General features: G+C 42.3%; 2 protein-coding genes across 2 annotated transcripts; both read right to left on the bottom strand.

The window, feature by feature from the left end:
- Positions 1–1,803: 1,803 nt before the first annotated feature.
- Positions 1,804–7,586, bottom strand: LOC115676070 (L-ascorbate oxidase-like). Its single transcript, XM_030598935.2, has 5 exons — positions 6,564–7,586; positions 6,338–6,430; positions 5,639–5,851; positions 3,210–3,425; positions 1,804–2,814 (listed from the first exon to the last, which is right to left on the bottom strand). The coding sequence occupies exons 1-5, from the start codon at positions 6,816–6,818 to the stop codon at positions 1,837–1,839; spliced, it is 1,755 nt and encodes a 584-aa protein (XP_030454795.1). The 5' UTR covers positions 6,819–7,586; the 3' UTR covers positions 1,804–1,836.
- Positions 7,587–8,046: 460 nt separating this feature from the next.
- Positions 8,047–11,931, bottom strand: LOC115676080 (leucine-rich repeat protein 1). Its single transcript, XM_030598945.2, has 6 exons — positions 11,491–11,931; positions 10,540–10,611; positions 10,125–10,268; positions 9,864–9,935; positions 9,698–9,769; positions 8,047–8,477 (listed from the first exon to the last, which is right to left on the bottom strand). The coding sequence occupies exons 1-6, from the start codon at positions 11,733–11,735 to the stop codon at positions 8,405–8,407; spliced, it is 678 nt and encodes a 225-aa protein (XP_030454805.1). The 5' UTR covers positions 11,736–11,931; the 3' UTR covers positions 8,047–8,404.
- Between the last annotated feature and the right edge of the window lie 530 nt (positions 11,932–12,461).

Below are 12,461 nucleotides of genomic sequence, written 5' to 3'. Positions count from 1 at the left end.
CTAAGTTCTAATTAGCAAAAAAAATTAGATGCTTTTCACAAGTGACCCGACGTTGAAGAAGCAACAAAAGAAGGAGTCGACATCTGGTGTGCCAATCCAATACATGGATTGGAGGTCCAGCTTTGGTTTCTGATCACTCCTGGTGGGTTGGGCCCGTTCAATGAGTTAATTTTGTTGGGTTATCGTACAATTTTGCTTCTCCATTTTCCAAGTTAGGCCCATTCAACCCAATAGATCTATTTTGAGAAAACGACACAAACGGTTCATGAATTTTGATCGAATGTGTAATGTCGACTCTGAAATTTTAATTTGTTCAATTCGGTCCCTGAACTTTAACTCAATATGCAATGTCGTCTTTGAACTTTTAATCTGTTCAATGTGGTTCCCGAACTTTGGATACGCGTTTAATTTAGTTACTAGACTGTATGAAAATGTTCAATATTGTTTCTGAACTTGAATTAATGAAAAGATAACATAAGGGTCGCATTTAAACATTTACCAAAAATTCATGGACGACATTGCATATCGGGCTAAAGTTCAGAGTTCACAATAAATAAATTAAAAATTTAGGAATGACATTGTATATCGAGCCGAAGTTTACGGACCGTTTGTGTATCTATCCCATCAATTTTCGAAGATCCAGGATTGGCAAAGTGTATGCTACTCTTGAGTTTCATTCACAGGTTCATTGCAAGGCTGAGTTATGCATTCCTCTTTCGGCATGTCCTGTACAATTGAAGAAATCATGGCTGTGAATGTTCGGACTGTAATTGGCTTCTCTCGTGCATGAACGCAGCGATGTTGCTGACGAGTTGTAAAGTGGGAAAGCTAGTGAGCAATCTCGGTTGCGCTCTGAACTCGGGGCGATTTACGGCGAAAATCTCCCCGAGGAAGCCGACACGCAGGACAAAAGACTCTTCGAGGCGGATTGGAAGATCGTCCGAGGCATCGATACCCTCCGGGACGCTGCCGATGAAAGATGTCCGGGGCGCGAAAAAAGCCAAGTCACAGTCGAAACGAATTGCATGCAAAGTTTAAGCCAGGCCTGCGACTTTGATTATACAACCGCAACGCCTCTGTTCAAAGGTCACCTTGGAGCATCTAGATCCTCATTGAAATACTCTTAAAAGTCCCTGCATATGAGATCGCTATGGCATTATTTTTACTGAATTTGATGGTGGAGCGTTGATTCCGTCGATGCCTTTTGAATGAAAGTAAAGCTTCAAATTAATATGAGAGCTGGCCACAACCGACACTTCCATGGAGAGAATCCGATGCCGATATCAACAATAAAAGAGCATGTCGATAGCTAGGATGACTAGAACTCTCTTTAGAGCTTAAAACGATGGAGACCGTTTCAAATATTCTGATGATTGAAGTTCCAAATTTATTCCATCGACGGTGGAATTCGTCGAACTCCATCCGGGCGATGGACGTTGTAATAACTCTTATTTCATTTTAGACAAGCTTTTTAAACCTATGTCGAGTCATACCCTGTCACCAGCACCAAAGCATGCGCTTTTAATTTCGCAATCAATAATTTACCTGACTCGTTTTTTTTCGAAATTGAAATGGTTGCTAAACTATGTTAAACATGGTCATGCGGCATTCATCAAGCGGCATGTTACTACGGTGGATCATGCGGGAGAATTCTGGCCGGTACATTCGCATTGCACCGTTAGAATACACGGGAACATTAAACGGTTTCATATAAGCTCAACTGATTTAACGGTTTCAAACGAGCATGACGGTTATAACGACCTTTTAGTATACCTAATATTTGATCCATTAGACGAGAAGAAAACCCGAGACACGAATCACCACCTCAATCGCTCGTCAATTCCCATCTTCCTCCTCCTTCGCGGCCGTCTTCATCTTCGCCGTCAAGCCGCATGCGATGGCCGCCCTCGGTATCCCGCGGACCCGGTCCATGCCCTCGGCGAACACCACGCCCATCCCCATGTGGAGGTGCGCCTCCACGTGGCAGTGGAACACCCACACCCCGGGGTTGTCCGCCGCGAACCTCACCGCCGTCCACCCGTACGGGTACACGACAGCCGTGTTCCTCAACGGCGGATCCTCCAGGTTGAAATGCCTCTCCGCCTCCGCTGCCGCAAACCGCCCCTTGCCGTACCCCAAAACCCAGAAGTCGTGCCCGTGCAAGTGCCACGGGTGGATCTCGCTAACGTTCTCCTGCATTGCATTCGCGTTTTGAAGCACCACGTCGACTGTGGAATTGAGCTGTAGCCGGTAGACTCGGCTGCCCACGGTGGAGTTGGGGTTCGCCGGCGGCCTCGCGAGGTTGTAGTTCTCCGGGAACGTCTCTGGCGGCGGAGCCCCATCGAAGGCGTGCTTCAGTCGGTACTTGATCGAGCCCAAGTACGGGGTTGCAGGGAGCGCCAGCGAGATGTTGTTGATCGACCACCTGAGCAGCCCGTCGACGGTGTTCTGCGTGTTGAGGAGGAGGATCTGGCGGTTGGATTTCCTCGGCGGCTTCCGGGAGCGTCCGACGAGGGCGCGGATCTTCAGGGAGAACCGCCTGCTGCGATCAAAGTCGTCCCAGCGAGGGGTGACCGGAGGCGGCAAGGTAGGAGGCTTAAAGGGCGGGTTCGGCTTGTAATTGAGGATGGTCAGGGCTTGGGTGGTGTTGGGCCGCCTTCCCCGGACGCCGGCCGAGATGAAGTAGTTGGCAGCGGGGTTTTGGTCGGTGGCGAGGAGGACGGAGTAACTCTCGCCGGAGTAGATGTCGAGGTCGTCGACAGCGAAGGGCTGGACGTAGTTGCCGTCGGCTTCCACCACCACCAGCTTGTGGCTCTGCGAAAATGGGAAGCGCACGCTCTTTTGGTTAGGCTTCATGCATGTAAATGGATGAATGTCCCGACATGGATCTAATAATTAGAATATCATTTATTATCACGAATAACTAAATTTAATTAGAATATCACAATAATTATAATTTGTATCTGGCACTAATTAGAATAGCGAAATAAATCACATATTAATTCGACACGCGTAATGTGAAATTTTACCAGTAATATCGCATAAGCATTTTATTTGTTTTGTCTCAATATTGGTGCACTTTGTAATGCGATCTTGGTGAAAAGTAATGACGATGTATACGGTGCGCCAAACGGTAATTATTAACGTTAGAAGTCACAGCCGTATGCCCCCATAACATTGCAAATAGATAGGCGTTCACGAGGACTAACCGAGACCGCAAAGTTGAGAGAGGAGAGGGAAGCCGCGCTGGCGAGCCGGAGCCGGTACGTCCGGTTCGGAAGCACGTGGAGGATCTGAGGTGCGCACTCCTCGTGCCCGAGAAACCCACACCGACCACCTCGATCCGTGGTCGCGTTGCCGTCGGCGACGGCGGAGCTCGACGCGAGCGAGCAAGTGTATTGCCCTCTTCCGTTTATCAGTAGCGACTGCACAAAAGTGCACCAAACGCAAGCATAGAGGCATGAGCAGACGCTTAAGAACATCGTGTAGATATAATTACTACAAGAAATTAAGAAGAATTTCCCTAATGGACCATCATTCTAGATAATCCCAAAATATTCTTTCTTTCTTTTTCTTTTTTTGCTCATATATATATATATATATGTATGCTAAGAATAGCTTGCGTCAATTCCTTGCAGGGATAGCTATACCACCTCTTCTCTTGACTTTTCCTTCGCCTTGGGTGGAATAAAGAGCGCTCTTTCTAATCTCTATCCTATCGACTCCCTCCTAGTAGCCGACCCCGGAGTTAGAAAGCCTAACTTCAACTACCGCTTACAAGTCACTAAGATTTGTCCGCTTTTCTCCTCTAGCCACAAACAATAGACCGTCGGAAAAATTACCAAAAAAGTCCTAAGCCTATTATAATTGGCATGGTTATAAAAGACTTATGACTAAATTGGAAACAAAGAGAGCGCATGACTGAATTGACACGATCGCAATAGGTTTAGAATTTTTTTTGGTAATTTTCCCGGAGACCGTTAATACTACTTGAACTATCGAGCTAATCAGTAATACAGGCCCGATGGATCTGGCTCCTTGTAATTTTTGTGTTAATCAACTAGCACTGATTTGTCAAATATAGACTCTTGTGCTAGGATAGATTTTTTTTTTTTCTATCGTTCTTAATGAGCATCTTATTTAGCACGAATTATGGTATATTTTAGTATTATTATTTGTTAAATATGGGCTAGCATGCTATATAATTATATATGTAGGCTCTTTATTTGTAAAATATAGACTAACATTTTATAGTAGATATTTCTACTTTGTTCAACTCTTAGTAAATATCTCATTTAACACTAATTTAATACAAATTTATATAATTTATTTGTTTATTTTGTTGGTTTGTGAATCACTTACTTATGGAATATGATAAAATATTTTGTCAAAATGGGTATTCACACTACTTATCAGTCATAGCAGGCTAGCAGCAACCGTTGGTTATACTTATTATTAAAATCTACACAATCATATAATGGGACCATCTAGACATATACTATTTTTCTCTTCTATGGTAGGTAATTATATTATGTTAAGTAATTTGTGAAGCATGTTCCAATTTTTTCTTTTTTGTGATGATGGATATTTTTTTAATTATCTTTCAATATCATGTATCTGTCAAAAATGAGTCCAATATAAGATTGATCTTTTTGTATTATCAAGGAATGTCCTAGTATTGATATTTAAAACCATTGAAAATAGAATCAGCGCAAATCGACACATTTTGAAAATTGAGTGATAACATTTCCGAAAAGTCGCCTCATAGGAAGATTTATATTTCCAAAGCACCATTAATGAAGGCTTGACAAGTACCGTATGGATACTGTTTAACATTTTTCAATTATCATTTCTCAGATATGACTCAAATATAAGATAAGTATCTCTACTTTATTAAACTCTTTCAAAATCTCGTCATAAATAATCGTTTTTCAACATATAATACATATGTATTTCGAAATAGAATCTACATATACATAACTACATTTATTACCAAAATATAATTCTATTATTTCTTGTACATCTATTTTTTAACCAAAAAAATATATAATTCTATTATTAATTATTGGAGATTTACTACCAAACTATGCATAAGAATCGAGTAAAGCTCTAGCGTTAAAATTTGTATAAGAAAAAGAGAAGAAATATCAGAACTTGCGGTATAAACCTCGCAGGTGAGCTTATGAGCTGTAGTCAACTATACATGTCCAAGTTAGTGTCTGCAACATACAACAGAATTTTCGTTTGACCAGCGTCAAAGAGGAAACTCAAAACCGCTTCAGTTTCTTTCTCGGTCCAGAGAGTTCCAGACCCCATAAGAAGAAAATCTTATGCATAAGAAACCCAAAGTGGAAATTTACATGAGTTCTTGTTCCTATAACAGAGAAAACAATGTCCACAGGTATAGAAAATCGACAGTATCATGATTAAAGGCAAGATTGATATTTGGAAATCGGCGGTATAACGCCGTAAATCGCGACTATTCACGTGCCATTTCTCTAACGCTTCCCGTGCGAATTGCTTTTAAGTTGAGATCGGTCTCCGGCAATTCATTAACGAAACGATGATTTTGAAAGATTATATATTATACGGACTCAGACTTTGGCGATGACGATGAAGTATATATGTATGTATATACCTGAGGTTCGCCGATCCAACGGAACGGCACGGAAGAGAGGCCGACCTCCTGCTCATGCACACTCCGGTGCCACCAGTCGCTCAGCAAGAGGCTGAACTCGCCGTCGTAATCGAATGGCTCCTTCTCTCCTTCCGCGACGTCCACTATGAGAGACCCGTATAACCCCGCTGTCCTCTGCATTCCATAGTGTCCATGGTAGAAGTACGTTCCCGCCTGCGTCCAACATGCACGTAACATATCGTATCGTTACGATAATCTTCTGTATAAATTCGACATTACACATCAGATAGTTCGTCCGTGGAAGTAGTCTGTTTTTGCATGCAGCATACAAGTTTGCCCATTTCGGAGAAATGTTTAATTCTCTCTTGATCAACTACAATACACGGTCTTTATCAACTACTTACAGAGAGATGAGCAAAGAAACTCGATGAGGAAAGCTGTCGTTAATTCGGTCAGTGATGCGAAAGGTGCTTGCTCTTCGATATTTTAATGGATTTCAACCACACGGAGCCATGTTATTCATATATATAACTCGGTTTAGTAATACCAAACAAGTCGTGCAATCGAAGATGACGTGGGTGTAGTGTCATGTCATTGGTGTTTATAAATGTGGCTCGTGAATTGCACGACAATGCCCGACCCAAAAAAATAAAATTGCACGACAATGAGCGCGCGAGAGAGAGAGAGAGGTAGTGAGACCTTGTCAACTTTGAATCTGTAAACGAAGGTATCTCCAGGATTGATGACGCACTGAGAGACTGAAGCAGTTCCATCCGCCCATGGAGTTCCAAGCTGATAACAATGTGTAAGAAATTAATCCGAAATTAGAGTAAAAAAGAAGAAGGAGAATCGTTCATTCAATAGTATTCACAAAACCATATAAGCATACACACGCTCGTTATGGCGAAGAGCATATGCAGTTAACCTGTCTAATTCCATGCCAGTGAATGACAACACCCTCAGTGTGGAGCTTGTTGGTGAGCTTCACATGAAGGGTGTCCCCGGCCTCGGCACGGATCGTAGGGCCCGGGAACTGGCCGTTGATCCCCATCACGAGGTTCTCGACGCAGTCCGGCGACCGGAACATGTAACCGACCTCCCATTCAAAGTGCCTGGTCTTGGATCCCAAAGGCAAAGACGGTCGGATCAGAAGTAGGATGGTGATGAAGTTGATGATCATCACTAGGGTCTCGATACCCCTGCAAGTTGACCAAGCAACGTGGGTCTATGGAGTCTTCTCGTTTTACTTCTGTTTTAGTGCTGTGGAGTAGTTTTTTTCAAAGATCAGAGAGAGCGAGAGGAAGAAGAAGAAGGGAGAAGAAATGTGGGTGTAGTTGGTGAACCACTCCCCAGTAGACATGGAAGGTGATGATTAGTCATTCGTACACAAGTCCAAGAAAAAGAAAGCAGGTGTTCTTCATAGTGGGATCTTCAGTAAATGGTAAAAATTTCAGTTTTGGGTGGGTCATTCTAATGATTATCTGTGGTATAGTCGTTCTTCTTTTGCTGTACAACTATAGCTTTTGTGTGCATCTGTGTATATATGACATGATATGCTGCCTAATATATGATTTGAGTTTCCCTGACCATACTCTATTTGATCGTTATGTGCTATTTGTATGATGGGCAATGGGCCTGGTCTTGGGCAATTGGGCCTGCCTAGGCCCGCCCAAAAGCAAAAGAAAACTTCCTAAAGGAAGGGTTCTTGGAGGATCAAGGAAATATTACAATCTGCAGTTTCTTGTTGTCTAGGACTCTAGGAGGGAAATTCTTTCCAAACACACGAGCTACTCTTCCTTTTCCTCGAGCTCTAGGGTTCCTGGTTTTCTTCCGTCACTTCCTTCACCTCTCGAATCGACAACAGATTGCTTCCTTCACCTCTCGAATCGACAACAGATTGCCGGCGATCCTCAATGTGTGGCATTACGATCGGGGTGGCAAAAACTATGGGTATGAGAGAGAACATATTGGAACCTAACTCTCAGTTTCACGCGTTTAAGAAGATGTAAATGTAAAACTTATGCCAATACTATCAATGAGGAACTCGTACAAATGGAGAAACCCTGGAGAAAGGGTGATTTTAACAGAGCACTTATCTTAATCCCGATAGTGAGATTACATACGAATAAATTGGATTAGTTAATCTAGATAGTTAGGCATGTCGAAACATGCCTTTCTTATATGTTAAGACTGCCTACTAAATTTGGAATTAAGTTGGTCCAGTTGTTAGACGACTTTCATCATACTTCACATCAAATTGAATGCGGTCGGTTTTCGACCATGAATATTGTCAGAAGTTCGCTCACCTCAACATATTTAAGAAACAGAGAAAACAGTATGACGTTAAAATGGAAGATAAGATTGTCCACCACACTGCTTTTGCCATCTGATACGAGAACTCGAAAAACTTCTGCAACAAAATAGACCCATTTCGACTATCAATATTGGCGGTGACGCCGACTGTCAATCTATCGATATTGTCAAAGCATCAGTTCTGACCATCACGTCACCGAAAACCGCTTCGATTTTTTGCTATCAAGCTTCCACTAGTACTATGACAATACAGATTCATAACTTAGAATGTCTCCCAAACAACATAACAACCCAGAGTTCCAAATGCTAAAGCATTCAAGTATAATACAATATACAAATTACTCATATGAGGATCGCATTGACAGATCCACTTTTACACTGTAAGATGATAGATTTCTGACTCTTGAGACTGCATGACCATACCAACTATGAGATTTCGCATTATGCAACCCATTAATAACAGTTGGTGTCGTAACTTGCAAGCCCGAGCAACTCGGGTCCTTCTAGTCGTGGGTTGTTCTCAAAGCTACAGCAAAAGAGAAGAAAGACTGTCAGACTCCACTGAAGATATAAATGAGAGCAGAAACCTAATGACGAGTAACTTCGCCCACATGTCAGAAAATGCAAAATGGCCAAATCTAGAAAAGAGCGATCAGCAAAAACAAGGCCAACCACTCTGCAGTTTCACTGCAAGGACGCTGCCAAAATAAATTTTGACTCTATCTTCGTACTGCATAATGTGGATGCTTAAAAGACTCCAGTAATTCCCAACCAAAAGATCTCACTTTCGAATATTAGATCGTGAATAGACCTCTCTACCATCTTAATCAACAACGGAATCCCAATACAGATTTTGGACGGGGAAACTAGCCTACCAAAGCTCTTTGTTCACATACAAAGGAGTCCATTGATATGTTATAAGTGTCAAGTTCTCTGATTCCCCTGAAACCCTTTGACAACTTCCCAAACATTCAGCACCATTACCTCAGACATCTCAATCGACTATGTAAGAAACATAGAAACAAGCATGCTGACTAGAGAACAAAAAGGACATCCAAAGGCAAATAAAAGATGAAATCAAAGATCTTTAATGTTCTCCGGACATACTACAAATCACCCTCTGCTTCATATATTTACTATCACCTAATACACTATTCCTGTGGCCACGGTAATTTGGTAAAGGCACATACTTCCCCACAACTTACTTGGTAAGCACATTCCTTCTATTTCAAAGATTCAGCAAATCAAAGATGCAGCAAATACACATGAATTTCTACTAATGAAGAAAAGGAGCCCAATGAACCAATTGAAGGCACCGACCAATGGAGACTACCTGCCGTGGTTCTTAATGTCTGGTTTTAGTGAAATATCAAGTCAATAGTGCATTCGATTCCTCATAGAGGGAGGAAAGGTTAATTTTTATCGTCATTAGCCGCCTACCTTCTACCTAAAATGATCAAGCCTTAATGATGCCACCATTTTTCATATTGTAGTCCTTGGTAATGTAAGCACCAAAAGAGAATAGACAGAGTGCCAGAAGAAAGTGAGAAACAGGGAGATAAAAGATGAGAGTTATTGCACAACAGATGCATTTAATGTTATATGGAAAATGAATCAGAAGAAAGTGTGGTACACATTCAGAATAACAGAGAAAGGATTGAGGCCCGTGGGTCAAGCTCATAGCAAATTGCTTAAAACTAAAAGAACTGAGAAATAATAAAGAGGAGAAGAGCATGGGATGATTACTTGTTCAGCGGAATGTGTTCAAATGGTCCCGTAGTAGGAATAGTTCCGCAAAGGTTGTTGTTTGATACATCCCTGAAATATTATTAGAAACTCTTGCAATTAGTCAATGATTTTGCAGGATTAATAAAATTACTGTAACAACAGTGCCAAAACCATGAGAACATACACGACTTTTAGACTTGAAATGCCAACAAGTTCCCTTGGGATTGGCCCAGTCAACTTATTATCATTTAGCCTCCTGGGAAATAAACAAATAAACAAACAGTGAGAAAGGTGAGCAGCAAGGCTCTTAACATCTAAAGGGATGTGTGTGTGCTAAAGACTTACAAGACATGACACATGCCCGCATATGGCTCAACATATTATGCACCCTCAATTTATATCAAATTGATCTGTGCAATTATGCCGAAAATATAAATTAACTTACAGGAAAACAAGAGATTTCAACTTCCCCAGTGAGGGAGGGATGTTCCCAGTGATATTGTTGTTATACAAGTCCAAGCTAACGAGACTCTTCAAGTTACCAAGCTCGGTTGGAATAGTTCCTTGAATGTTGTTCTTGTAAAGCTCACTGCAAACAAAAGAAAGAATGCTCAATAAATTAATTGAATCAAGAATATGCTGTGACGTTAAGCTGTACCAAGAAAAGTATGGATATGAATTAGGATTAACTGAGCAAATCCCCAAATCAATTAGGATTAATTGAATTAGGATATTAAACAAACGGATTTCTATTCCCAAACTGATTCTGGGAACAAAAGATCAGAATCAAACATTATTTGGCAAGTTGCCATGCGCAGCCTAAGTAATATACGATAATTAGAAATTCCAAGATAACATACAGATACTGAAGATGCTCGAGCTTCCCGAGTTCAGGTACCAGATGTCCAGATAGATTAGAGTTTCCTAAATCCCTGCAGAAATATCATTAAATATCATCAGAAGTAATCATAGAAAAGTGGAAGCACAGTACACAAAGTCATCATGAAGCAACTGTTTCAAAATAAGAATTAAATAGAGAGAACTATCACCCAACTTAGAAACAAATCAATTTATCCGAGGACGCTTAAGCAAGTGCACAGTATAAGAGCCACCATCAACCCTCAATCCGAGCATTACATAAACCAATCCGCAATACCTTTACTGAGTCGATTTTATTTAGTTTTCATCTTGAGTAGATACATCATAAAAGGGCAACGGGAGTAGACCTCACAAATAGAGAGTCCAGCAAAATCTTCTTTGGGAATGGATGAAAATCTAGAGTCAAATCTTTAACTGGTTTGTGCTCAACAAGAACGCGCCACGAAAAGAATCCTTCTCATGAGGCTGATAAATAGCAAGAAATCCAACAGGATCATGCAAACTTGCCTCTCCAAAAAGGAAGCTGAAGCTTTCCAAAGTGATGTAATTTATCTCCCAATTTACATCAAGGCTTCAAAGACTCGGTTCCTCTCTACTAAGTACTAAGAACGAAAAAACAAAAAACCAACTTACCCACTTCATCTAATGCTGGAGCAACATGATTTTTTACCCACCAAAAAAACAAACAACATGATCCAGAAATCGAAACCACAGACTTCAATCAAGAGTCAACCGAAGGTCAACCCCGATTGATCAGAAAGAAACACGGAGACCATTCATCACGCGGCGGCACGGCCAATCGAGCTCGACCCAAGACAGGGCTAGTCTTACAGAGCTAGTAATCCCCACGCGAGCCATTCGGGCAGACAGACGAGACAGTTCAGACAGCGAGAGAGAGAGAGAGAGAGAGAGGGAGAGGGAAGGGAGCGTACACTCGAGTGACGCGGTTGTCCTGATTGCAGGTGATGTGGAACCAGGTGCAGGGGTTGACCAGGGTCGGATCCCAGCTCTGGAGCACGTTGTCCGGATCCGACAGGCTCCGCCGGAAGGTGTACAGCGCGTCCCCCTCGGAGTTGGCGCCCGCCAGCCGGAGCGTCGCTAGGGTTAGCCACGACGCGCAGACGACGACGAAGCTCCAGCTCCAGCTCCAGCTCCGCAGCCCGGCCCGCATCTCCATGCCGCTCCCGCCCTCGCGCCCAAATCAAAGCGCTCCCAAACCTCGAGCTCGGCTCGGCTCGGCTCGGCTCCGAATACGGGGAGGCGCGCGCCGGTTCGGGGATTCGAATTAGGGTTTCGCTCCGCGGTGGGTTCGCCGGTGTTGGGGGAAGACGAAGGGGAAGAAGAAGAAGACTGCAGAGTTTCTCTTCTTGCGTGCAGAAGAGGGAGAGGGAGAGAAAGAGAGAGAGAGAGAGGAAAGTGGGGAGGAAGATCGGCTTTGGGAATTACAGAGGGAATCATGGCGCTTTTTTTTTCTCCTTTTTTTTATTTATTTTTCGTGAAAAAAAATTCGCAGGTTTTTGTTTTTTTTTTCTGGTTTTTTTTTTCTTTTCGCCTTTTGTTTATTATTGTGAGGAGTAGTTTTTGTGTAGTTGTTGGCCGGTTCCAACAAAAAGGACGGACATAGATTCCTTGGGGAGTGTAAATTTTTGTTTTTTTTTTTTTATCTCTTTTGTTCATTTCATTTCCGAAATTCTCTTGGGGAAAATCATTATCTTATTTTTGGGACCAAGGGGGGTGTAATTTTTGTGTTTACTGCTTTTGTTCGTTTCGTTTCCGGCTTAGAAATGAATGTGGGGATCGGATCTATCTATCTCGTGCCACTCATTAAGCATGCTCGGTAAAAGAGAAGCTCGATTTTCAGCGATGCTCGAGACGCGGTTCATTTACATCGCGCAACTCCGTG

Source organism: Syzygium oleosum, unplaced genomic scaffold (genome assembly GCF_021117445.2).
Source record: "Syzygium oleosum isolate NSW1041296 unplaced genomic scaffold, Sole_v2.1 Sole_v2.07, whole genome shotgun sequence".
NCBI classification, from domain to species: Eukaryota; Viridiplantae; Streptophyta; class Magnoliopsida; order Myrtales; family Myrtaceae; genus Syzygium; species Syzygium oleosum.
The sequence above is the reverse complement of the archived record's forward strand: the minus strand, read 5'-3'. Positions and strand labels throughout refer to the sequence as shown.